Consider the following 25,645-nt stretch of genomic DNA (forward strand, 5'->3'; position numbering starts at 1 on the left):
ACGTTTCCTTGTCGTGTGCTCAGTGTGCAGGGCTATTTTCCCTCTCCTCCATGGTGCGTGCCATCATCATTAGCAGTCTTCTGCACAATAGCTAATTAGCTTTCTCATCTCCGTCTGCCTTCTCCATCCTGACTCGACTCAGCTAATCCCAGCCAATTACGAATAAAAGCTTTCTTGCTGGCTACATATATAGGTGTGTGTTAGTTTGTGTGTGTGCGCTTGACTGAAGCATATGCCTCTGAACGATGGTAGTTTTTGCAAACAACCCAATAAACACATACCCGCGGGTGACACTTGAATGATTTTTAATGTCAAGCCACTTGTTAGAAGGATGGCACGGTGCCTGTCCTAATCACACCAGACAGCCGGAAACGGGACAGCCAGACATAGAACCCGTCGCAAAGACATGAATTTGAGAAAAAAAGGCTTGCCAAAATACAATGGCTGCATTATTTCATAGGTCCCGGCTGTGGTGTTAAACTCTGCATGTCTCCAAAGGTTCTTTGTTATATAGTGGCGGGCTGTGTAATCAGACTGACATAAGGGTTTTTGGAATTTTTTTGTCTGAATTTCTGTCAAAAGAAAGTCTTAATCCCAAAGGCTATAAAAACTCAAATCCATCTCTTTCCATAATGCTGACAGGCCCCTCAAAGATATACAGACTATCCCTGAATTTCAATTCTGTCATCAACACAAAACCTGAGGCTGAATAGGGTCTCTTTGTTTTCCAGTGACTGAGAGGAGTGGGCCTTACATGCCACTGTTCAACAAAGACTCGTACCTGGAGCTGAAGGGGCTCCACCTCTACGGGCATGAACCCCGGTAAGTCTCAAGACATCACATGTGTCCCACACTGTGATGTCTTGCTGTAGAACCCTGCATATCATGTAGTTTTCAAAGGCTGAGCTTGTTCTGCGCCTAAGGCAGAGCCTCCTTCTTTAAGCCTGAATTGAATTGAAAGTAAGGGTTACACAAACATCGAGGCCTAAGTGTGTTGAATATATAGTATCTTTACACAAATTCTGTATAGAAGGAGCTCCAGACCAGCAGAAATAAAAAGGCAACCTCTGTCTTGGGTATGTGTAGTAAGTGTCAGCGGTTGCATGTGTTTACCGGTTTTGCTTGTGCTACCCTTGCAGTCAAAAACTCAGCATGTCAGTGGTCCTCATGGCCAACGACTCCAATGGTCTAATCTTCTACAACGGCCAGAAGTCTGACGGAAAAGGAGACTTCATCTCTCTGTCCCTGAATGAAGGGATCCTGGAGTTTCGCTACGACCTGGGAAAAGGACCAGCTACCATCAGGTTAACAATATTTTAGTATTATAAATATGGGGTGGTATAATGCTGTAAAGATCACATTTGAGCATGCCACGGATTGAGTGACATGCAAAACACAATGACTGTCTGTTTGTGTGATTCAGGAGTAAGGAACCAATCCAGTTGAACGTGTGGAACACCATCGAACTGGAGCGCTCCAACCGCAAAGGAGAGCTCATGGTGAACAAGAAGGGTGCTGTCAAAGGAGAGTCACCAGTAAGAAACAGCTATCTGACAAGCTACGTCGTATGGTTATGTTGCTTTTGGCCCTATCCTATGCTTAGCCTTGCTCCTGCCTGTACATACTCATCTGCGTGCTCGTATCTCATCAGCGCCACAACTGAAGGCTTTGGTGCTCCTATTTGCACTTGTAAAGGTAGTCCAGGTTACAGCTTCAGGCACCATTGAATCTTTGCTGAGGTTTTTCATACACCGTGTGGTTTTGCCAGCTTGTTCTATTGGAAATACGCCGCTATCTCCAGACATCCGTCAATGTAAAAATGAGAGCTCCAGATGTAGAGGGCCAGTCTGACAAGCTGTCTTAATTTTTTTTCTTTAATTCCACTTTTTTTCTTTTTTCTTTTTTTTTCACCTCTCAGCCTTTCAGCTGACTGACTTCCTGGAGATAAAACTTGGTGTTGCATAGAGACATCAAAAGCAACCTTTACTGCTGTTATACAGTCAATTTTATGAATTCAGGTGTCTGGGGAATTGGAGGCAGATAAGGGAGATGGCGGCGGTGAGAAGAGTGTAATGAAACTCTTGTGCCCAGCACTTAGACCAATAAAGCAGGTACATGCCTCTAAATGAAGGTGATCTAATAGTTTGATAAGTCTGTAAGTCATCCAGTTATATCAAACAGTGCAATTTGTGATTATGAACGTGCACTCCATCAGCTCCACCATCTTCCTCTAAGATGCAACACTTCTTTTCCTCTCCATGCCCAGTCCTTCCCCTGCTGCCTCCCATCGTCCGTATGATAATTGTGTTTTACTCAAGCAACAGAGGCAGAAAATCTTGTTAAAGGAAGAGAGCAAGGGAAAAGTGAAGATGGGAGGGGGGCTAGGAGGATGCTAGGGATGAGCCGAGACTAGTTATGGAGCTCAGTGCAGATACCCTCTCCAGCATGGCTCTCAGCTAATTCTCTCCTACTTTGGCTTCAAGAACTCAGAGGGAGTTAGAGAAAAACATATATACATGGATATCAAAGGTGGTCGCACAAATGAACATATATAGGGATACACATTGTATGCAGGGAGTGATCGCTGTATCAAAGACGGCTCAGGCTGCCAGTGTAATGGAGCACAAACTTTTAAAAGGTATGGATAGGAGAAATAGACACCTACTTCACCTCTTAGTGAATGGCAGCAGTCTGTAAATGAGTTTGGGTTAAGTGGCACTATTCACAGTCTCTCATCCATGAAGTCTTTTTCTTTTCATCTTTTCTTAATGGCACCATCTGCTCCATGCATGGCCTTCTTAGTCTTGCTGTCTTATTTGCATTCACTCTCTTAAATGTTAACACACACTTGCACAGCTTTGTGGTTGTATGTATGTATGCATTTTATGCAATGGTGCATTCTTCACATTACTTATACTCTTATTTAATGTGCTTGTCTCCCATGTCTGTTGCTATGTTAATGCTCTTAGAGATGTGTACAGTGTGTGTATGTGTGTGTGCGTACACAAGGGTATATGTGTGTGACTGTGTGTTTTGGGAGCCTTTGCTCTAGCGCTGCACGCCTCCTTGTGCACAGACACTTACTAGTCTCCCCCTAATAACTCTCTTCCTCCCTATTTTCTTTCCTTCTCTATGATGTGCTGTCTGGAAATAAGAAATCACGCAAGGTAATGAGACAAGTCCCAGTCACACCTTAGCCTGTATTTCATTTGAGCCGTTCACTACGTCCTCTCACCCCCATCTCTCCATGCAACAACACCACGGGAAAAAAAAAAAAGCCACTTCTGCAGAGCTGCGGGCAGCTTTAAAGGTGCCAGTTCTGTAGAAAAACTTTGCCATTTCATACACGCACACACGGCACTGAAGGAGAGATGCTCTTAAAGAACACGGTTTGGCTTTCACCTCGGTCCATCTGCTGTGGGGGCGGAAGGGGGTGGGAAGGTGGGAGGTAAGAGGGAATCGAGGCAGTCATCTTTGTGACGGCCATTGTGTTTCGCGACAAAGAAACGTCTTCATTAGCTTAGCGTAGGCGGGGATAAAGACGCCAGTGCCGCGTGCCTGACGAAAAAGTGAGGACGAGGGAGCCGAGGAGGATGTATACCGTAGGAGACGGCGAGGTGCGAAGCCAAGCCGGGCTGTTCTTTTGTCATCCACTCTCACTTCTCCTGCACACAGGAACAATCCTCCATAATATCATGAAGTTGCTTGTGAAGTCTTTCACCCACTCACTCACCCATAACGACACACACAAGACTCCCTGAACATCACCAAATAGAACCGGTGTCCTCTTTCACCAGGTGCAGACTATTATCTGTCAAAAACAATAATATTCTACCATTTCATTGCATGACGTTTCACTTTGGTATCATAGTTACACACTCTAGATAGTGAGTGCTGAAATTCCAGATTTACACATTATGAAGATATAACATCTCAGTTAATATGACAGTGACAAACCGAGGGAGTTGTGTCAGTGATCAGCCTGCAGAGTTAGTGAGTGTCCCAGAACAGTAACGAGTCTGAGGTGACCAACTTTGCCCGATACTTGGTAACAACCTTTGGCAAAGCCCACAGGCACCAGCCACAACAGTGTCCAGCATCTCTGGCCAAGGTCCCTGCCCTGTCCCTATTGGAAGCAGCTCAAGGTGCAGTGACACAGGCTTCAGCCAAGCACTGCTGCCTCCTGCACTCCGAGCCCCTTCCTAAAGAAAAACCAAGCCGATGCCAGCTTGCCTGCACAAAGCCTGTTTATTTGGCCTGTTCTGTCATTTTTCCAGCAATTAACTCCACTTTACCCCTCTGGCAATTACTGCCCTATATAAAATAAAGATCATTAATTCCTTCCTTCTGAAGTGGGCCGGCTCTTCCGAGCAAAAGAAGGAAGCGGCACCTTGCTAATGCAAAGCGATTGTCCCAAAGGTTTGGTGGAAAGAATTGAATTTCATAGTTGTCTGCTGCGCAAATGAATTGCAATTAATGTGTCTCCACACTCAACCGTTTGAAAGGTCGGTGCTTATAATCAGCCATTCATTAGAGATGTCTGTAAAGAACCATCCATATCTCAAGTCCAGCCTGCTCCTGATTTCCCTTTGTAGTCTCTTTTTATGTGGCACAGATAGAGGATAATTGACCACTCTCTCTGTGAGACGGAGAAATCAATTACTTTCTAATGTATCAAGTGTATTGGTGTGGAAGAAAGGCAAAAAAAAAAGTGCAGTTAAAGTCTCTGCCTTACCCTTTTTTATGTGAAAATCTATACGACCGTGACATGTCTGCAAATGTGGTATATGCTTTTTAATCTCACTCTTAATGTCTCCTGACATAAACACATAACTCCTTAAAACCGTGGACCGTTATGTCCTCAACAGAAAACCGTGGAGAAAAATTGGAGATGGGTTAAGATTCCATTTTTAGACATATCTGTGGAGTTTTATTCAAGTTTTCAATACTCTGGCTCACCACCTTAATCTTGTTTGTGTCCTTTCTCTTCAGACCACGCACATGGATCTTAACCTGAAGGAGTCTCTCTTTGTTGGCGGAGCTCCGGATTACAGCCAACTGGCGAGAGCCGCTGCACTCACTGAGGGCTTCAAGGGAACAATCCAAACGGTAAATGTTAAACTACAAGAGTGTTTCTTGTAGTTTTGTGTCATTTGTTCTGCTTGTGGTGGATTTTTGTTATTTTAATGACTTGGGGCCCTTGTGCGTTACCCTAGCTGAGTCAAATGATAAGTTATTAGCTGTCCAGCTGTCATACTACGGATCTTCATATTTGTAATTTTCCATTATAAGCTTTCACTGTGACGGGCAGTGGCTCTGCTCATTTGGATTAGCATGCACTAATAATAGAATACGCATTTTGAAGTCCCTCCATTTTGCTATTCACAGATCTTTCCCTGACAGCTTTCCAGTTTTTTTTTTCTCTCCACTTTCCAGCAAAAAGCTCATCTCTAAGCTCCAAAAATAACCCAGTAGAACAAAGGCAGGATGTTGCTGTTTGTGCAAACCTGTCATTAGTTCTTCTTTGCAAACTTTCCCTTGACAGTTTCGAGCAAATCAAAAGCTAAATGTGGCGTTTGTCTTACTTGGCCTGTAGGGAATTGTTAATTATGAGAAGGCAGTGTGTATTCTGGGTCTGATGTACTGTTTAACGTGTGTGTGCTTTCAACAGCTATTTTCCCTGCCTGGTGACAGCGTGGGTATCGTCTTTAGAGGAACTTATTTAACTGAATCTACAGCATCACTGGATTTGTTCTTAGGATGTGTTGCAATAATTAGGTTTACTGATCATTCGGCGCAAAACACAAAGCCCTTTGAATAGGAGTGGTAACAAATAATAATCCTCATGTGTTTTCCTAAGGAGAGAAAAATCTAATCAGACAAGAAATGCGATTAAAGAGAGGTAATAAACATAAAAGCAAGACAGGAATTATACTGTAAAGTAACCCCCCAAAGAAAGATCCGACTCTGTAAATACTAACAGGGTTGTGAAAACAGAAACGATTATAATGATTTTCTGCTGAATCACGCAGGCCCGGTGTGACGATTTATCTTGTGTTTTAAAACGAGATGTTCTAACTGAGCAGTGAGGATCTTTGTCTGCTGTAACTGTAATGTTTGTATTGCTGGACTATTTGGTATATAGAGTTTATTTTGGAGTATATTATTTACAACGCATTCAACCAATCAATCAAACGTTCTTTGTAGAGAACTTCTCATACAGATTAGTACAGTTCATAGTGGTTCTCAAATGGCTGACAAGCTAATAAGAAGACAGAGCCAGTGTGGACTGTAATTGGACGAGATAAAAACAACATTTAAAACATAAAGACAACAGAGATCAAATCATGACGATGAGATCAGTGACAAAATGATTCATACAGAACATCTGCATAATGGAAGCCTAAAAGGTTTAACGTGTGGTTGTGAATGTGAAAAAGGTAATTAAAGGAACTACAGAATTACATTACTGATTTGCTATTGTTATTATTATCATCACATACTATAAACTCAGTGATGAATATGAATAATAATGGTAAAACCCATAACAATTATGTAATGGTTTAGTAATATGTAACATGTAACATAATGTAAAACGAAAACAAGGTCAGCCAGGACAGCAGTGTTGTTTATTATGTTGTTTGTTTAATAAAAATGTCTTTTTGTCAAATGTTATTCTCAATTATATATATATATATATATATATATATATATATTTTATTATTATTATTATTTTTTTTTTATCATGATTCAGATTTATTTAGTTTTTTGACCCACTCAGCAGAGGACTGACAATATCCTTTTCAATAAATCCCCCAGTCTCTGAGGAAGGATCGTGTTAGTTAGGCAGCTGTCAGTCTAAATGTTATTGCGTTATAAGGCCTGTTCAGACCTTGCATTAAGATCCAAACATGAAAAAGACAGGTGTGAACACCCCCAGGACACATTTGAGGTTCGCATTCCTGTGGTAGTGTGAACACAATGCGTCCTGAGTCACATCAAAGACTCCAGGGGTGCTCCTGTGTCAGCAGAGTTTTGCCTCATTCATTCAGAAGAAAACACACAACCTCTATTATTAATGATGCCTGAAACAGAAAAAGCACCGTAAATGATGTTTGTTCATTAATAATGAGAGCCTTTTAAGTTGTAGACTAAACAATAAATAAATAATTCTAAGTAAGAATTTACAAATGAAAGTGTTACATTTATTACTGGAGATAATGGTGCGTCTTAAAGCTTGGAGCTATAATCTGAGTTTTGTGCAGGTCTAACTAACTGAGATCAGATCTAGAGAGGTCCAGGTCTGAACACACATACTGTACCTAAAGCTGGTCACTTGCGATCGGATGGCCCAGATGGGATCTTAATGCAAGGTCTGAACAGGCCCATAGAGACAGTGGCCTGGCCTTCCTCCCCCATGATGTCTTGTCCTAGAGTAGCAGTGCTGGCGTTTTGTAATGTAAATGTCTTCAAGCCCAGGCTGAGATAACACCAGATGCCCATAATCAGTTGAGTGCTCCTTTTAACCATGTTTTCCCTGCTTCTAGATCACTCTGATGGGTATACCCATCCTCAAAGAGGAGAACGCCTTGCACTCCATGAACATAGCCATGTTCCAGGGCCACCCGTGTTCCCACAACCCCTGCCTAAACGGCGGGAGCTGCAACCCTACTCTGGGCATCTATGAGTGTTCTTGCCCCAGTGGTTTCTCGGGGGATCGATGTGAGACAAGTGAGTATTGCTGCCATTTTCTTTGTCCGTTCTCACAGAACAACACATTTGCCTTAATCCCAGTGCAAGTCAATGAACCACAGAAAAATGTCAGCACTTTAACACTCTTCCTACCCAGTGTGATTGGTTCTTGTGTAAGCCAGGGACTAAGAACACTGGGTCGAGATCACCTTATCTTGGCAGCGTGCAGTTGCAGTGAATCATTGTAACTGTAGAAATTATTCCATTTTCTCATCCAATATTATCTGCTTTTAAAAGGACACATAGCATTCTGGCTGCTTTTAAAGCGTAGCATGCTTCATATAACACAGCTTGTTCTTGGCTTGCCTCAATAGGAGGCACAATATGAGCCTCGTTTTTTTTTGTGATTTCTTCTGCCTTTATTTCCATTGTGCTCGGTTTGTGCAAGGTAATAATGTCAACATTAATAGTGTGACGTCCCTTTTATGTCGCGACATTATGTATTGTTTTCAAAGTAATCTGGCAGTTATGAAAATGATGAAATGTGCCAACTGAATATTCATGAACCGAAAGAGTTGCACATCCCTTTCATCATCTTCATCTTACGCTGCCAGACATAGACTCACTCAAGTCCGATCTGTCTTACACACTCAGTCACTGCTTTGCCCATTAACCTTGTGCACGCGGCCCGATGTCCCTTTCACGTTAATTAAAACTACGAACGCGCCGCCACTTCCTCCTTCCCCCATTTGCTCACACTCCATTGCCTTCAGCTCTGATAATTGAGCCTTTATTCTTATTGATTGGTGTCATCTCATCCTCTTCCTTCGTAGCTTTCCAAGAGAAATCTGCTGGAGAGACCGAGGCCATCGCCTTTAATGGTCGGACGTTCATTGAGTACCACAACGGCGTTACAAAGAGGTAAGGAGGAGGGCAAGTGGAACATCGTCATCCGATGGGCTTCATCCACCATCTCCACTGTATTAGCTATTAGCCAAATAACCCCTCTGTCTATCCATCTCCTCCTCTGGTAAGCCGTGATGACAGTGTTAATGATATGATCAGGCTTCAGGGTGAACTAGGCGTTTGGCTAATAGCTCAGCCCTCCCCATCCATAGCAGTTCTGCTTCTCTTTTGACTAGATTTCACTAATTAGCGAAACAGTTAACAATCACAGTGTTGCCCTGAGCAAACTCGGTTCACTCTGTGGTCTCTGGCCTTGCACACACACAAGAGCAGTAAGCACACACACAATTCAACTTCTTGTCCTGTTTTTAACATGTGGGGGGCTGTTTTTCATCAAGCTGGCATCCGAATATGTGTTACTTTTCAATTTTAACATCCCGTAGAAGGATGAAAAACTGATGACATAATTATAAAATGGTTTCTGGAGGTGTTGTTTAAAAAAAAAAAAAAGAAAAAAAAACAGAAACAAATCCTCTGCCTTTAGGCTCCTGATGAGACATTTATGCTCTTCCATCCGTCTACCAGACTGGCAAGAGTGCACCTCCAGGTTGGCATGAACAAAAATGTTTACGTGACGAAGCTGAAGAGGCATCGAGCATACGGCTCTATATTTCTGTCTCACGTCCCTTCACGCAAACACTCAGAGGTGTGAAAACCCTAGATCACCACAAACACAGCTCACACTCACTTGTAAACAACTGGCTGGAGAATTCTGCAAACTACTTGTGTGTCATTATGTGTGTCTTTGCCGTTTGTCCACGATGTCAGTTGCTTGTCTTGTGTCCCGTCCTTCAGTGTGACCTCCCTCGCCGTCTCCCCACTCACGTCTTTGTCTCATATAAATGTCCTTCACTGTCTTTCCTTTTTCAATCAAGCCAACTGACCAATGAGATCCCAGAGTAAGTAAGACCGGGTATTTGCCCGGTGTCAAATCAAGCCCAACTAACAGCAGCAGCAAAAAAATCCATTTTTGATAGTTAACCCAACAGAAAAGATTCAAGTACATTCAGTTTCCTGTCTTAATTTCCACTCAGAAATCATCTTTACCGTTAAAGTCAAATTTCACGTTCAAGCTCCACATCCATAATTTCATTTGACAGGTTTCATTATTTTAAACACATTTCCGCAGCGTCATTAGATCCTCTTTTCTGTTACCAAGCACACAGCGAAGCATGTATGCGTGCATGATAAGCATTGTGCTCAACCTTCAGAGAAAATGAATTGCTGTTCTAGGAATGTGCACTATTTTATGCATGGTTGTAACTCGTTCATAAACAAAATAGATTGCCATGCACTTTACGCTGAATGGCATTAAGTGTTGTGTGGGAAATGAATGAGACCCCTCGAAAACTGCAAGAGGGGGATGTGCTAAACACCCCTTAACCTATTTTGTGGCGCCTGTGGAGTTTCTGCTCTGGAAAACCCTTGGCCATGACTTAGTTATTAAGGGTTTTTCTTCCCGCTCATTAGCTCGGTAAGTAACCTCTTTTTAAAGTCCCACGAAGCGATGAAGCAGAATTCAGCTCAAATTAAGCCAACTAGATTCAGCCCTGAGTCCCAGTCCATGCCAGGGCTGCTGTCGTTTCATTTTTGCCAGATCCCTAACTGTAATAGTGAATAATTACAGAGTTGGTTGTACAGAAAGGCTGTGACATGTTAATCACAGATTTGTCTCCCTTTGTAGATTAGACCTCCAATTGAGATCTCTCTGCAGTGTGTAGCCATGGGCATCAATCTCCCTTAGCAGGAGGGGACAGTGGTCCTTGGAGCCAAACTGTCAGAAGTTTAATGGATGTCACATTTACTAAGAGCCACAATGAACATGAATCTAAGCAAACCAGACTCTTGATGCAGCACTCTAAATGTGTGCCGATCAATTCTGCATGATTTGATTTTGTAAAGGAGATTAATACATTTCCTCAGAGGCTGTTAAGTGCTCTTGAGGCCAAAATGCCAAATTCAAACCCTGGGTTAATGCTGGTGTTACTATATGCAGCAGCCTCCGATCGGTCCTCCTTCACCTCTCTGCCCGTATGTGAAAGCTCAAGTCGATCGCTCAAGCCCCATTATTTCAGTGACGAATCATATCTGGCCGTGACTCTCCACTGATACAGCGCTTGACCCCATTTTTTGACAATTGCCCAATTTTTCTCATTCACCACTTTCCTTTCTAGACAGAAGGTAATTGCCGCCACACTGTAGCGCACAGCGCCATAAATATAAAGGAGTTGTTCAATAATTGGCCGATGACTTAAAGCAGGCTTTGTGCTGGTGTGGACACTGACACGAATGTACTTAATCTTGATGCTCTCTTAAAAAAAAAAAAAAGAAGAAGCTTGATCCCAGGGCATTTTGTTGCATTAGTCATCCATCTTGATCCGAGTGGTTCCCTTGAGAACCTCCTCTTATGGTTGTGGTGTTATCGAGGCTAAGCTGCACACTTCCTATGATCACACAACAGTTGTTATCGACTCTCACGGTCGATATTGCAGTAGAGCAGATAAGTTATGCTTTTTTGCAACTCTAGGTCTAAGCTTAGACCTCTGTGAGTCACCTGATGGGCTCACAACATCCTCCCTTCCCTCTTTTCCCTTTTCCTTGTGGCCCCTTGCGCTTACACTGCATGCCGTTGACTCTCTCCCCTGCTCCCTTAAGTCCTGAGTCTCTGGAGAACCCATCTGATCAGAGGTGAGTCTCTCAAAGCTTTCAAACTTTGGCACCGTCTGCTCATTCCTCCCCTCCTCTCTCCAGACTTCTCCTCGACCTCTCACAGGGCTGAATCATCCTCCGCAGAGGCAACATTGTTTTCATTATTGCGATAGAGTCACCAATATGAATCTCAAAGAGCCTCTGCATATGCTTCAATTAATTCTGAAGTTCAGAGCACTGACAGCAGCACAAAACCAGCCAAAGCTGCAGCCTTTTTGCTGTAGCCGTCCTCCCTTATGGGTTTTTATTATTCTAACCACTAGTGCCACCTAGAGTTGGAATGGAGCTCCACACACAGAGATGTCCTCTGAGGATTCGAATGCATATTAGAAGGAGATAAAACCTCTCCATTTCCAAAAAGAAACAGCATCACACCAGAAATCTATGAAGTCAGTGGTGTATTAGATTTAGAACGCTGCGTGCCGGCGTTGTTTTATTCATGATATATTCAGCACTTTTAATAACCTTGACCTTATCACTGACAAGCCGCTCCGATGGAGATTTATTGGGCCCTGTAAGCTCTTTGAGGGTTTGCCAGGAGAAGGTTCACTGAGCTGTATTTTGGATTTTTTTTTCTCTCTTTCTCCAGAGGAAAAAAAAATCTGATGCTCTGAAATCATAATTTATTTATTTTATTTTTTTAATTTTGTCCTGTTTACCTCAGCAGTTTCAGTTAATCAAGAAGGTTGAAGTTTCTTACCTAAGCATGTATTTGAAGGTGAAAGTCAAATTTAATTCTGGATTTTTTTATCCTCTTAATCTGCTGAGGTGAACCAGCATCATAGCTGCTGCCATCTTTGCCTTGCCTCAACGGGTAGAGATCATCCTATTGCTTTTTTATTGTTGCTCAAATGAAAAAAAAAGAATGTCTCCCAGTTTAAGGAGAGGTGCTTTACTCAATTTCACTTTATCTCCTCCCATTTCCTGTCCTCTTTGTACTCCCATGTGCTTCCCTGTTTGCTATGCTAACTCCTTTGTCTTGTCGTCTAGTCTCTCTAATGTCTCCAGCTCTTTGCTGCTGTTTTTCTTTTTTGTCAATAATCCTTGTGTCAGTGGTTCTTTGTCTCACCTTGTCTTTGTCTTTGTGTTTAAATATCCTGTTAAGAAGGTGGAAGTAGCTCCATATGGCAGAGTTGTAGAGAATTGTACAGAAAATGTCATTTAAGTGATGTGTAACTGAAGGTGTGATTGTGTGGATGTGTTCTGTATCTCAGCTGGACTCACAAAGAAGCTTTGTAGGTGTTTGTATGCAGGAATGGATGTGCGATTGTGTTTGTGAGTGCGCACACATACAGTAAAGGCAGATAGCTGTGTGGACTTTTCTCACACAGCGGTGACAGTGGCATGCAGTGCCTCTTAAGGATAGATGGAAGTCTCCCAGTCTCTGCATCCAAATCACCCCTGCAGCTGTAGCACTCAAGAGGCGGGAGATCAAACAGCTGCCGAAACAACACACACACACAAAGCATGGTACAGAGCAACACAGGAAGCACTGAGCAGAGCTGCAGTTCAGGCTCAGTAGGATGTAGGAAAGCTAATAGCAAAACAGCCTCCTGCTACTCCTAAACTCAGTCTGCATTCTGATTTTCCTTACAAATCACTGTAACTCTGTTAGTCGGCAGAGCCCACGCTGCAAAGCTTCCTCCCTAAATGTTAAAGTAAACATGACCATATGTCATCCTTAAGTAATGTACCTTTGAGACAGCTGCAGAGGTCCCTTGCTTCATTTATTCAACTACACATGACACAACCGCCAACTGAGCTACGTCAGGAAGATCAGAATTCCTTTTTTAAAGCATTAGACCAAAAGCTAACTAATGTGTTTTCTGCTGTCCTAGTGAGAAGGCTCTACTGGTGAACAAATTCGAGCTGAGCATCCGGACCGAGGCGACCCACGGCCTGGTGCTGTGGAGCGGGAAGGGAGTGGAGCGCTCAGACTACATTGCCCTGGCCATTGTGGATGGACGCATCCAAATGACGTACGACCTGGGCTCCAAGCCCGTGGTGCTGCGCTCCTCTGTGCGCGTCAACACTAACCGCTGGATACGCATCAAGGCCAGCAGGTAAGCAGGGAGATGGCAGGTAGCAGGGGATCAGCAGCGAAAGCTTTTACAGTTAAACCAGGATTACATTAAATCCATATTGTATTAGTGTTGCTGCATACTGTGTGATCTCTTGCATGAATCCTCTGCCACACGGTGATCCCTAACACCAAGATGACTGATTAGTTTCAGATTAAGGTTATTTTCATGCCCGGTCATGCATGGGTGTTGACGCATTACGCTTCAAATTGCTTCGACGTGGTAATGAATGTTCAAAAAGGGAGAACATGCTGGAACATCCCGGCACGTTTTGGCATATTACTGAAATAAGAACACACATACGGGAAATAAGTGAATAAAACAATTTCAGAACAAGATCTATATTAACACATAGACTGTATACATGCAGTGCGTCCATCGCATGAGTGGTTTACAGACACAACTATTAAATACGCATTTGCAAGAGAAATGAAAATCAAAATAGAATAACTAAGATTTGAAATAGATCAAATATGAGAAAAGAAATAGAGAATCAGAAATGAATTGTGATAAATGAACAAATCTTCCATTAGAGTAGACACAGTAACACAGGTTTTAGTTTAGTACATGAATAAATTATGCATAATCATTCCAAATGCAGAAAAACACAAAGCATTCAATTCGTTGTGTCACACAGATGTCACAGTAATAGATTTCTTCATTAGAAACAAATTAAGTGCCTGATCTTTGAAAATGACCCATTCAGCAGCCTTCCTGTGATCTCCGCTTTATCGCTGCTGCACGTTTGCCTTGCACATCGCTGTAAATTGAAGTATGGCGGATAATTAGATTGGCTTCGTCACGTGAGGCAAGGATAATCGATCCTCCAAACCTGCTGTGTCCATTTCGAACAGGGATTTGGACAAACCTCATCCCGAGCCTTCATGTAGACCACATGAGTTGCCGGAAGATGATACCGTCTGGTTGCTGATGATGGTGTAAATCACCACATGGGGCATACAGCTCACATAGTTACATAGCTATCTGTGTTTGTGGCTTGCCTTTAATGACACTCTCTCTCTGTTGGAAACCCACTTTACTGACTCAAAATTTTCCCTGTCTTCACAATTCTTAAGTGTGTGCTAATGTGCATTGCGGAGCCGCCTAAAATGAATGGCACTCTAACAGCATCTGTTAGCTGGTAGACAGGCACATTTAGAACGCTGCTTGGCAAAGGCTGTTATGTGAGTGCTTAGTGTACTGGTGGTGGGGCAATAGAGTCTTGATGCTTCAGATTAAACGAAACTGCAATTTACCGCCATCCAGTGTGAGACACATGCATCAGACTGACTTCCAGCTGCATCTCTCTTTTTCTTTCTCCTCCTCAGAGCCCTTCGAGACGGCTCTCTTCAGGTTGGCAACGAGGCAGCAGTAACAGGGTCATCGCCTTTGGCAGCAACACAGCTGGACACAGACGGAGCGCTCTGGTTGGGTAGGTGCCCACACATGCAAAACAAAGAAAAGAAAAAAAACTGTCATTCAGACTTGAAAATTTGTCTATGAAATGTGCTTTTTTAATTTTACCCGCTGGTAGAGGGCTGCCAAAAAATAGGCAATGAACTCATTGGCATTGTACGGGTCCCTGGCAGGGTATAAATCTGCAGTTTGGGCCAAAGAAATTCAATTCTATTCAGGCATTGAATTGAGAAATGAAAGGCTATTAGAGCAGCTGAAAAGTTGTCTGCTCTCCTGAATTGAAAATGACCAAAGTCCGCTCTGTTATCTACCTGGAGTTCAATCCGGTCAGAACTTGGCTCAGAGCAATCGTTTTGGAACACACATGGCACGGCTGGATTGAACATTCGGAGGAAATCACATTGAAGACGGGCGGCGAAATAAAGTCAGGGTGTTCTTTAAAATGCGCAGCTTGCAGCAGAGAACAGGCAGGCTTGAGAGGAGAAGCAGCCTGAGTGACATTTAAGAGACTCGCCGCGCGTAGAGGTGCGCTCGTGCGCTCGGGTACACGTATACAAACACACACACACACACATACGGGGAGGCAGTGCAGTGGAACAGGTGCTGAGCGAGCCCTGCAGCAAGAATATATAATCCACTCACAGCCCTCCCATCGAGAGCCCTTCTCCTTTTTAAATCCCCTTTTCACTGTTCATCATTAATTCATCTGTAACTCCCATGAAATTAGCCCTGTCGACTCCTGATTCGGAGGCACGCAATCCGATTAATGGGGGCAGGGACAGGGGATGTAAAGAGCTTGACAGGGATGTGAACTCTAAGTCTGACAAAACAGGGAAGAGAAGGAGAGGTGTTGAATGTGAAAAGAAAAATGAGTTGCATTAAGATGAAGTGAAGAAAGAAAGAAGATGCTGGGGGATTCTGACAGTGTAGATAACAGAGAGGGAAAGGGGAAAGCAGCCAAAAACTAGGGTCAGTCTTTCTCCCAGAAAGAAACTTCAGGGAGTTCGGAATAAAGATATTTCACACTGATTTCATGAGAAAGACACTAATTACTGCTTTGGGTCTGCTGGCTCAAAAGAGTAGCTCAAAACACCATTGAAAGGGCCAAGGATTCAGACACACAAGCAGCCATTAGGTCATCAAGGCTACACAAAGAGACTCTATGAGACTTAAACTAGTTTTTAAAAATTCGCCTGAATGATGTGAAAAGAAGAAAAGGAACAAATTATTCACAAAATGAATAATTGAGGTTGAGTGTCTTAAACAATTGATTTTTCGTACAGATCCTTGATATTTTATACGTCTGATCTGAGTGAAAAGAACACATTAGTAAGTCAACTTTTTACAACATACCCAGAACATGCTGTCAAAGACAGTCAATTACTTTGATGAAAAGCAGTTTCCAGTTAGTTAAATTGGCCCTTTAACATTTGTGAACTGACTGCAAGTTATCTGATCAGTCTTTTGAGACATACAAGAACGTATTGATTTTATGTCCTGGGTTAGTTTGGAATAAATAAAGGAAGAACAGACAGTTAGCAATAGGATATGAGAAGACAAAGAGAAGTCGTCTCCTCTCAGAAGTCAAACTTTAAGAAGCTGTCTCTGTTGTGAATGTACTCACTGATGGACAGGTGATGTCTGGTGAGATCACAGCACGGCGGTGTGCACCAAAGATGGAACCAAACAAAAAGTAACAAGGACGTTAGATTCTCATCATTTTGTACTCTGTCACCTCCTTTCATTTGAAGCACATTTTTGATCACTTTATTCACAGTCCAGTTAATAAAAGGCTCCTCTCTTCTGTCTCAGCCTAGTTCTCTGTGACTGATTTGGAGGTCCATTCTCCTTTTGATCAGGGTGATTTGATAAATAAACTGACATCCTGTGGTGTCCGTTAGCTGTTGTCATCGTGTATAATATAAAAGGCATTGTGCATTCTAAATAAACCAAGTAATCTCTTTGGTAGCTTGATGGGATTTTAATAGAGCTGGAAAGACTTGTCGATTTGCATAACATATGTCGTCGCATCGCAGTGTTTACTAAAAACCCTTATCCAAATGTCAAAAGTGAGGAAATTCATTAAACAGGGAGCCCGACGCTTGTTAATACTTTTATCCAGTACAGGGCAGTAATACAACCAGTAGCTAAAACCTGTCACAATCCCAAAAGAAAAAGACAAAGTAGTTGCACACTTACTAAAATTTAAATGACTCCCAACTGTTGCTGAACCGCTCCGTATTTGGACCATTACATTGAATTTAGTCTGGTTGTTGGTTGGTGGTTAGAGCCGAGGAGTCGCTGTTGTGTCCTCATCAGTTGTTTTTGAGAAAAGAACTCAACCAAGACTCAAGAGATTATGCGATGATCTATCTTGCCAGCCTTAAAGCCGACAAGCCAGCATCAGCTACTGGCAGCTTAGTGTCTTTTGAGTGTTCCTTTTACAAGATGACAAGAACCATAAACCAACATGCTAACTACTGAGCTTGCCACAGGATCATTGTGTCTGCCCTTCAGCGTACTCCTACTCTGTCATTCTGTATGGTTTGTTGAACTCACTGGCTGATAAACGTTGACAGACAGATGGTTCATCCAATCACCTGCCAAGTATTTCTTGAAAGTTGCTGTACTTCTCTTCCGTGGACAACTCAGAAGGCTCTGTGTAGCAAACCATCTGGCTCGTCAGGTTAGAAGAGCATTTCTCTGCCAGTGAAGAAAAATGTTCTCTGGCGTCCAGAGAATCTGACAAATAAACCTTGGATCGGGCTTTAAATTGAAAAAACAGAACACCTGTCTTACGAGCTAGAGGTGTGGAGTTGGAAAGAATGGCTGAAACAGAAATAGCTTGAATGAAGACGTATTACCAAAGATCTCGTTTTGCTTTCTTTGGCGCCACCTGTGGCAATAAATCATAACTGCAGGTGTGTTTTAGAAACTCCCCAACAGTGTTGCCTGTGTGTCATCATCAGTCACTTGAACATTAGCTCTGCCTACTGTCTCTGACTGAAACATAACAGCCGGGTGATGGATCTTGCATCACTAATTGTACACAACTTGTGATTTAGCATGGTAGTGTCTCCCAGATGCCCAGTTAAACATACTGTAAATGTAAGGACTTGCATATTTTTTTCATCATTAGGACTCAATAGACTCAGTCGCCACTGTTACTGCCTCATTTGGCAACAGGTAGTGAGTTAACAGACTTTTATTGAAGTAAAAATATTTGAGGTGGCACCTTTTAATGTAAGAGTGTGGGTGTTTATGTTCTGTTGATTCACAGTCACACTAACCTCTGTCTGTCTCTCCTCAGGTGGTCTGGAGGAGCTGGCAGTGGCTCGCCGGTTGCCCAAGGCCTACAGCACCGGCTTTGTTGGCTGCATCAAGGACGTGGTGGTAGACGGCGTGGATCTTCACCTGGTGGAGGACGCCCTAAACAGCCCTCAAATCTCACACTGTTCCGCCGCCAAATAACCTGGCAGAGACAAAATATCGCAAGAAAAAAAAAAAAAAGACGCCCTTCCACCCGCTCCCTCCATAGCGCCCATGTCTCCTGCTGTAATTATTTTCTATTTTTGTATACTTTTCATCGCTTTTTATATGGAAAGAAAATGAATATGTTGTTTTAATTTTAGTTTTATATATTTTGCTTTTTTTTATCTGCACCTCCGTTCACAGTACACAGTTCCTTTCCCTTCAACTTTTCTCAAAACAAGGCACCTCTGTGAAAAAGAGATTTTATTCTGTTTTGTTGTTTTAAAACAAACGGCTACTTAAAGAAAAAATTAAATCAACCCTGCTTTTTTTCCTCGCTCATTACTTGAACGCAGAGGACCTCGCTGATGATCTTGTTGCTGCCTTGTCTTGGTGCCATATCTATCGTCCACATTCCCCAAGCATGGCTTATAAATTCTCAAATTTACATTCCCACACGAGAGCTGGACACAGTGTATATATTGAAGCCGGTGTGTGCAGTTCTTTGATTCTACAGCCAGCTGGCATCTGCAGTCAAGGAACTCTGTATTCAGCCCCGGTATTCAGTCCACTGTATTTTCCTAATGGGACTTTTCAGATATCAGTCAAGCTGCTACAGTGAGAAAGTACACAGTCAAAACCACTCGATCAACACCCCATCTCACAGCGCCAAAAAAAAAATAAAAAAAACTCTCCACTCGATCTGAATCCCATCAGAGCCTTTAGTTTTGAAATATGACTCACTAACACTGCAACCCGACGTGATGGAGAGAAAGCGCTGTGTTCCACAATGACTCGCATATCATTAGTCATAAAGTCAAAACATGAATCATAGACATGGATAAATGTTATAAATAATAGAGTATATAAATAATACCTGAGACTGTGAATATGTAAGATGGGTTCTCATTTGAGAATTGTGCTTCTCATGTACTATTGTGCATTCTGTTCTACAATCAGCTCATGAACTAACAATGACCACTATAAATGCATGCACTTCTGCAGTGTTGATTTGAATCTGTTTCTTTTTTTTTTTTTTGTTTTACCTTTCGTTCAAAAAATCGAATTTTAAAAAATGTCACCGTCTTGGGCTTTTCTTTGCATTGATTAATCAAAGTTCCTCTTTGTTTGTAACTTCCACTGATGTGAGTACGGAAACCACTGAGTTTGGAATTATATTTTGAATTCGTTCATTCCCTGTATCTTTTTTCGTTTTTTGTTTTGGTCTTTTGTATTTTATCCTGGGGGTTAGTTTTGCAGGACCTTGAACGGTGCATAAGGGAAGAGTTGTTGCCAGTTCTGACCTTAAGGAGGTGCTAAAAGCAAAGACTGATGAAAAGGACAGACAAAAAGGAGGCAAGGAGAGATCCTGCCACATGGAGGGCCACTACACATGGAAATGTCCTCTCAAACAATAGTCAGTTGTCAACACAAACAGAAATCTAAAGCTTGAAAAAGCTCTGCCTGAGACTTAATTTCACATTTTCACCTGGGAGCATTCCTGGACGAATCCTCGGCTGTTGAGTGTAAGAGAGACTGTGTTGTTCTTGAGAACTTTTGAAGCCATAACAGCCGCAAAAACTGGGAAAAGATACATTATCCTACAGTACTTGCAAGTTAACATAGCAGCCCATTGGTTTGTATTACGAGTGCAAATTCGGTCACATTCAGTGAACTATTGCAACGTGGAGTCGTCTTTGCAATAAGCTGCGATGACTGACTTAAAGACTTGTTGACTTGTTTTGATATGAGAACCATGGCAATATTATAAGACTAAATCATGCCTGTTCGTGGTTGAATATAAAATGGTCTTGTACTATTTTTTCTTCTTCTTAAGTTCTTAATTATGTTACCCTCCTTAAATCGTCAACCAACCTGTTTTTGTACAGCCCTGCAATTTTTGAGTGTAAATTTAGCAAATGTGTGATCTGTGGAGGTTTATGTTTTTAGTAATATACACTGGAGCCATGTCTGACTTGTCTGTTCACTCACACGATGATATACTTCTTACATGGGGGAGCGATAGCCCTAAAGCTATAACTGTGTTGTGTGTAATCAAGCTTCGGGGTGTCCGCACCAGACCCGGAAACCCTTTTCTGGTGTTTTAACTTCCAGCACTCACTCTGTTAACTTCAGACTGGTCTTATTTTACCACACTGTTCTTTGAATCTGACCCATTCAGGTGGTAACATTTAAAACAGGAGAGAATCCTGGATTTACTCAATAAAGACAATTGCAGTCTTTGGTTTATGTGGAAACTGAATTGCCTTAAAAACCGGTCACCTCGACTGTAAGCAGGTGACCTCATTCATGTAACTGTTTCCTTACTTTAGCCAGTGTATTAGCCTCATCCCCATAATGTAAATGAGTAATACATAATAGTAATAATAACTATATTAGTAATAATTCTCATACACTCAAAAAAAAAATATCCCAGATGGCCTCTGCAAATGTTCTGTCTGGCTTTTTACAAAAAAAAAAAAAATCTATTTACTGTTTTTTGAATCTATTTTCTGTTCCTTATTTATGTCTACATGTGGATTACCCTCCATATCCGGCCTCTGTAAACTACTGTCTGACTGCGCAAACCTCGTCAAAGGGCAGTGCACCTAGTAAGAGTGGCATGACCTGAACATTACTAACTTTATGACCTTTGTCTTGTGTTCCTACCACCATGAAATAAAATGTCAACCAAATGGACCCTATTCTCGTCAGTTGTCTTCATTCCATTTTAATACATTCACACCCTTCGCACGAACCCGCCTTCATATATCACCAGCATTAAGTAATTGCTGGTGCGTTTTTGAACCCCACATCCATACGTGTCGCCCCTTTCATTAGTTCTCTGCCAGGTGATGGGTCTGGCATCACTAAATATAGACCGCTTGTAATTTGCCACAGGAACATCACCGCAGACACCCAGCAGCAGTAAATGCGAGGATTATTATATGATTTCATCTGTGGCTCATAGACTTAGTCACCATTTTTTGTACCTCCTGCTATGACAGATACTGACGTAACAGGCATGTATTTATATTAAGATCTTTGAGAATTCCCCTTTATTTTAAGAGCATGAGTGCTGTTTTTTAGCATTTTACTGTACGTCCATTCACACAAATCCCCAAACAACATTTAACCGCTTGACTAGATTTCCATACTTAGATTGAGAGGGGACAGCTGAGCAGTCTCCATGGCAACTGTGTACTTATGAAGACTATAGGATGCTATTGAAAAAGCTGGCAAGTAGACCTTGTGTCAGGAACATTTTGTCAAATATTGATTACAAGCAAGAACTTGTAATATCTGTATTTTCTGTGTCCGTGAGACAGTTCAATACTAAGAAGGAATACAACATTTAATTTATTACCAAATCAATGGAGGTACATTCATAGTTCAGTAAGTTATGAAGGAAGCATTATGAATGGAAGGGACGAGCGCCTAGCAACGGGCGTATATGCTATAGGCAGTTTTGAAGCTGCGATAATTGCAGCTGGAGCATCTTCTGAAGTCAGTGTCAGTCTCCTATTCATTGTCAGTTTCAGTTCTCTTGCACACGCTGACGCAATCACGAGCCAAGGCTTCAATCTGCATCCTCTCTTAATGAGAGGTGTCTGCTCACATTTTGATTGAAACGTCCGACACAAGCTGCATTTTTCCCAAATCAAAAGCGATTTAAACATCATCACTCACATCCAAATACAGCAATACTGGCTACAGTGGTACTTTCTCCTCATAATTCACTTGAACCACAGCTGTGGTGCCATACTGCTAATTGAAAGCCTGGAATTCAAACAAGAAAAAAACTAACTCACCACTTTATCAGCACTTTATTCAGCACATCCCAAATCTGTCTTGAGCATTTTCATTCAGCCATAGATTTAATGAGATTAATGTATTCTTCGCTAATGACAGAGAAGGACACTGCATCTTGTGCTGTGTTAATTAAAACTTTATGAAATGGTGCAGATGAAATAGTGTTGTCCTGTGAGCGATCCTGCTGGGGGAAGATCGTTTTCAAGTTATATTTGTTAGTAGTCTGATTAAAGGGTTTTCCAGGACTTAAAACAAGCTACAACATCCACACACAGAAAACAAATAATGAAGTAGAGCTCTGAGGCAGCCCGCACATTTTCAGATGTGTTGGTTTTTTAAGCACACTTTGGGGAATGCAGATTGTCGAAAGGTCAAAGTAAGTCAAAGATTGATGAATTATGAAGCAAACTGTAGGTATTCTCAGTTCTACCAACCCGAGTTAAAAACCAACATCATCAGCAATGGAAGAAGCTGTTCTCAGAAAAGCCACTGAATGATCCGCTTACGAACATTCTCTAAAAAAAACGGCACAGTTACTCCCTTTAAATAAGAGGCCTCTTCTATAAGTTTCTCTCTCAGTGTTTTATGTCCACATGGTAATAAAAGTTCTTTCTGTCTCACAAGGCTCCAGCTGTTCGGTTGAATCTTCCTCAGTATAAGACTTCTTTGTTTGCCTTTCCAGATTTTTTTTCAGCATTTTGGGCAGGCAGATTTGCAAGTCTCAAGGCAAAAAGGGGTCAAAGGCCAAAAGCTTGTAGAAGCAGCCACCTCAGGGTAGATGGGACATCCTGGTCTCCATACACATGGGGGAAACTAGGCTTTGTGTTCTTGACCCCCCTCCCGCCCCAGACACATCAGGACATCAGTCTGCAGGGTGATAAAATGTTTCAGTGCAGGAACTTTGTTATGCTCTTCCACCCCCAACTTCACCACAGCTCTGACTACTATTTTCATGTAGTTTTCTACTCTTCCAGGCGTCCATAGATTCCCATTCATTTCTGTAGGGTATGAAAACAATAGCATTACGCCCTCCATCACATCATACGTCTACTATATAAATCACCCAAAGAAAGAACAACTTACATCCTAGTTGTCAGGCTGACACTTTCCCACACAGTCCTACAGAGCAAATAGAACTTTACCTTAAAGCAGCAGCACTGAGATCAAAGTAATTATATGCAGTGGGAGTTTTATGGTCACAATTACATTCTTTAAGGCCAAGGTTATTTGTAATCCCCAACAAAAACACACATACACTCCAAAACGCAGCTTGATTGACCTTTCTCTTTAACACACACAGAAACTAAAGCCAATTTCTCCCACTTATCTACTAAAATAGCTACCTGGAGGTGCGGCACAAAAGTAATTTCCGATCACACTTTAAGTTAACACAAAATATACAAATGGCATCTCACCCAGTAAATGTTAATGGCTTTGTTTTCCAAGTCCCTCACTCCTGCATCAATCACATTTAGTATTAAACACTAAATGTGCACTCAGTGTTATTCCAATATTCAGTTATTTCCCTCCGCCTTCATCAGTTTCCCCCCATGTATTGATCAGGCAGTAATGTCCTCCCATTGTACGACAGGATCCTTTTAACTGCTCACCAGACCGAAACAATAAACCCATGTGTTCAAACCCATCCATGCAGCCTGAGGCACACTGCATTTGATCGAGAGAAGAAAAACAAAACAAAAAAACATCTACTAGAAATTCCACAGAGAGGAGAAATTCCTACTCCATCATTTCAGTGTTTGTCTGCAGGCTGCAGGAGCACACTGGGTCAAACAGTGGAAAAGCAAATCCATAGATGCGAGGCCTGAGGACTCACAGACAATTGCATAAGCCCATCCATCCCAGAGTAGATTAACCATCACTGATAACCACAGGCTGGTGACGTCAATGCTGCTCTGCCTCAATGCTCGCTTTGCTTCTCTCTTCTGCATCACCATTTCTCCGGAGCTGGGAGGCTGTCCCATCAGTGTGTAGTGTAGCAAAGAAGGAGGTTTATAGATCAGCCTCATGTCTTCCACAAGACAATACTCCACAGAACACTACAGGGTCAAATACTATTGCATCAAAATAAATAAATAAAAATATAATTCATTTTTATTTCAAAACAATTGAAAAGCTGTCTTTATATTATTATTTAATTACCCTATTAACTATACAAGTTTACAAATGTGTTTTATTTAATTTTATAGATTGCTGGTCTAGAGCTTCACAGCTGTACTGAGAAATGGAAAACGCTTATAAAGTGTAGTTAATTATAGCATTAGGAAGATCAGAAATTATAGCACGGGCAGCATTAGACAACATGGCTGTGGTCTTCTTTAGCTCGTTAATGAATTACCAGTTAGTAATTATTTATTAAATACCAACAGTCTGTGTTTTTGTTTGTTTGTTTGTTTGTTTGTTTGTTTTTTGTTTTTTGTTTTTTGTTTTTGTTTTTTGATTGGGTAGGCCCTTTTTTAACTTGGAAGTGAGGACTTTATAACATATTTATGCATCTCATAAAGGTCTCATAAAGTTTCCAATCTGAACCTGAACAAGCTGCGTGATTAAGAACTTCTTAAAAGGCATCAAGTTTGTTGAGAGCACAGAAACCAACTTGTCTTACAAAATAAAAGTGCGAAATAGTCAAATTTGACAAAATAACATTTTAACCTACTTTCCGGATTTTACACCATGCTACCGTTAACATTAAGATACAGTTAAAAGATCACTTAAAATAAAATGTAACCCGGAGCTTTGCAGAACATTCAGAAAATATAAGACAACATTTATTAAAAACACAACAGTAAAATGGATATTAAGGTACAACATATACGTTTGATTGAATGGCTTAAGTCTCAAGGAAGGCTTTTGTTTTGAAGGCAATAACCGGAAGCCGTGTAGGTTGTTATGTGTGGCTCAGCGCGCGGCTTCAATAGATCTTCTCACTCTTCACAGCGACTCCGCAGAGGCAGAAGGGGAACGTTTGAGGACGCTTGACAGCTTTCAGAGACTGCTATGACATCTCGCAGGTAAAGTCGGGTTACTTTTTCAAGATGTCATTAATCCCGCGAGATTATTTCACAGCTTCTTTTTATGCTGCACGGGCGCTCCGAGACTGCGCTGCACGCGCGGTCAGAGACAGAAGTGAGGCTACCAGAGAGAGAGAAAGAGAGAGAGAGAGAGAGAGAGAGAGAGAGAGAGTGTAGGGCGCTTCAACTTTTTATACTGACATCTTTAACGCTTGACGACTATTATTTTACTTTTCACCCACATGGGCACCGTTATATGTTTGTCTTGTAGTCATGAACTGGCACAGAGTTATATAACTGAAGTATAGCGACCCCGAGAGCTTTGTCAAGCGGTAGAATTATATTAAATTTGAATCCACTGAAAGTCATGATGTCTTACAATCATGTGCATTTTGTGTACATGTCTCAGTGAATGTTGTGATTTATTTCTGAAAGCCTGAAAGCCTGAGCCTAACGGAGCTTAATCAT

At 41.8% G+C, this 25,645-nt stretch overlaps 2 protein-coding genes across 5 annotated transcripts in view; both read left to right on the forward strand.

Moving 5' to 3' along the window:
• The window catches only part of agrn (agrin), a 246,976-nt gene extending 225,825 nt beyond the window's left edge, over positions 1–21,151 (forward strand). Inside the window, exons 28-36 of the mRNA XM_084553868.1 lie at positions 732–822; positions 1,140–1,304; positions 1,424–1,535; positions 4,993–5,109; positions 7,548–7,731; positions 8,526–8,613; positions 13,206–13,430; positions 14,777–14,880; positions 18,175–21,151. Coding sequence (XP_084409994.1) covers positions 732–822; positions 1,140–1,304; positions 1,424–1,535; positions 4,993–5,109; positions 7,548–7,731; positions 8,526–8,613; positions 13,206–13,430; positions 14,777–14,880; positions 18,175–18,335 — 1,247 coding nt within the window. The 3' untranslated portion in view covers positions 18,336–21,151. The remainder of the gene's footprint in view (positions 1–731; positions 823–1,139; positions 1,305–1,423; positions 1,536–4,992; positions 5,110–7,547; positions 7,732–8,525; positions 8,614–13,205; positions 13,431–14,776; positions 14,881–18,174) is intronic.
• A 3,828-nt stretch (positions 21,152–24,979) lies between these two features.
• Positions 24,980–25,645, forward strand: part of ptpn11b (protein tyrosine phosphatase non-receptor type 11b) — a 38,658-nt gene continuing 37,992 nt past the window's right edge. For all 4 annotated transcript variants that reach the window (XM_084552983.1, XM_084552985.1, XM_084552984.1 and 1 more), the window contains exon 1: positions 24,980–25,177. In XM_084552983.1, the coding sequence (XP_084409109.1) occupies positions 25,164–25,177 (14 nt within the window). In that variant the 5' untranslated portion in view covers positions 24,980–25,163. The remainder of the gene's footprint in view (positions 25,178–25,645) is intronic.

Source organism: Chelon labrosus, assembly GCF_963514085.1.
Source record: "Chelon labrosus genome assembly, chromosome: 10".
Lineage (NCBI taxonomy): Eukaryota > Metazoa > Chordata > Actinopteri > Mugiliformes > Mugilidae > Chelon > Chelon labrosus.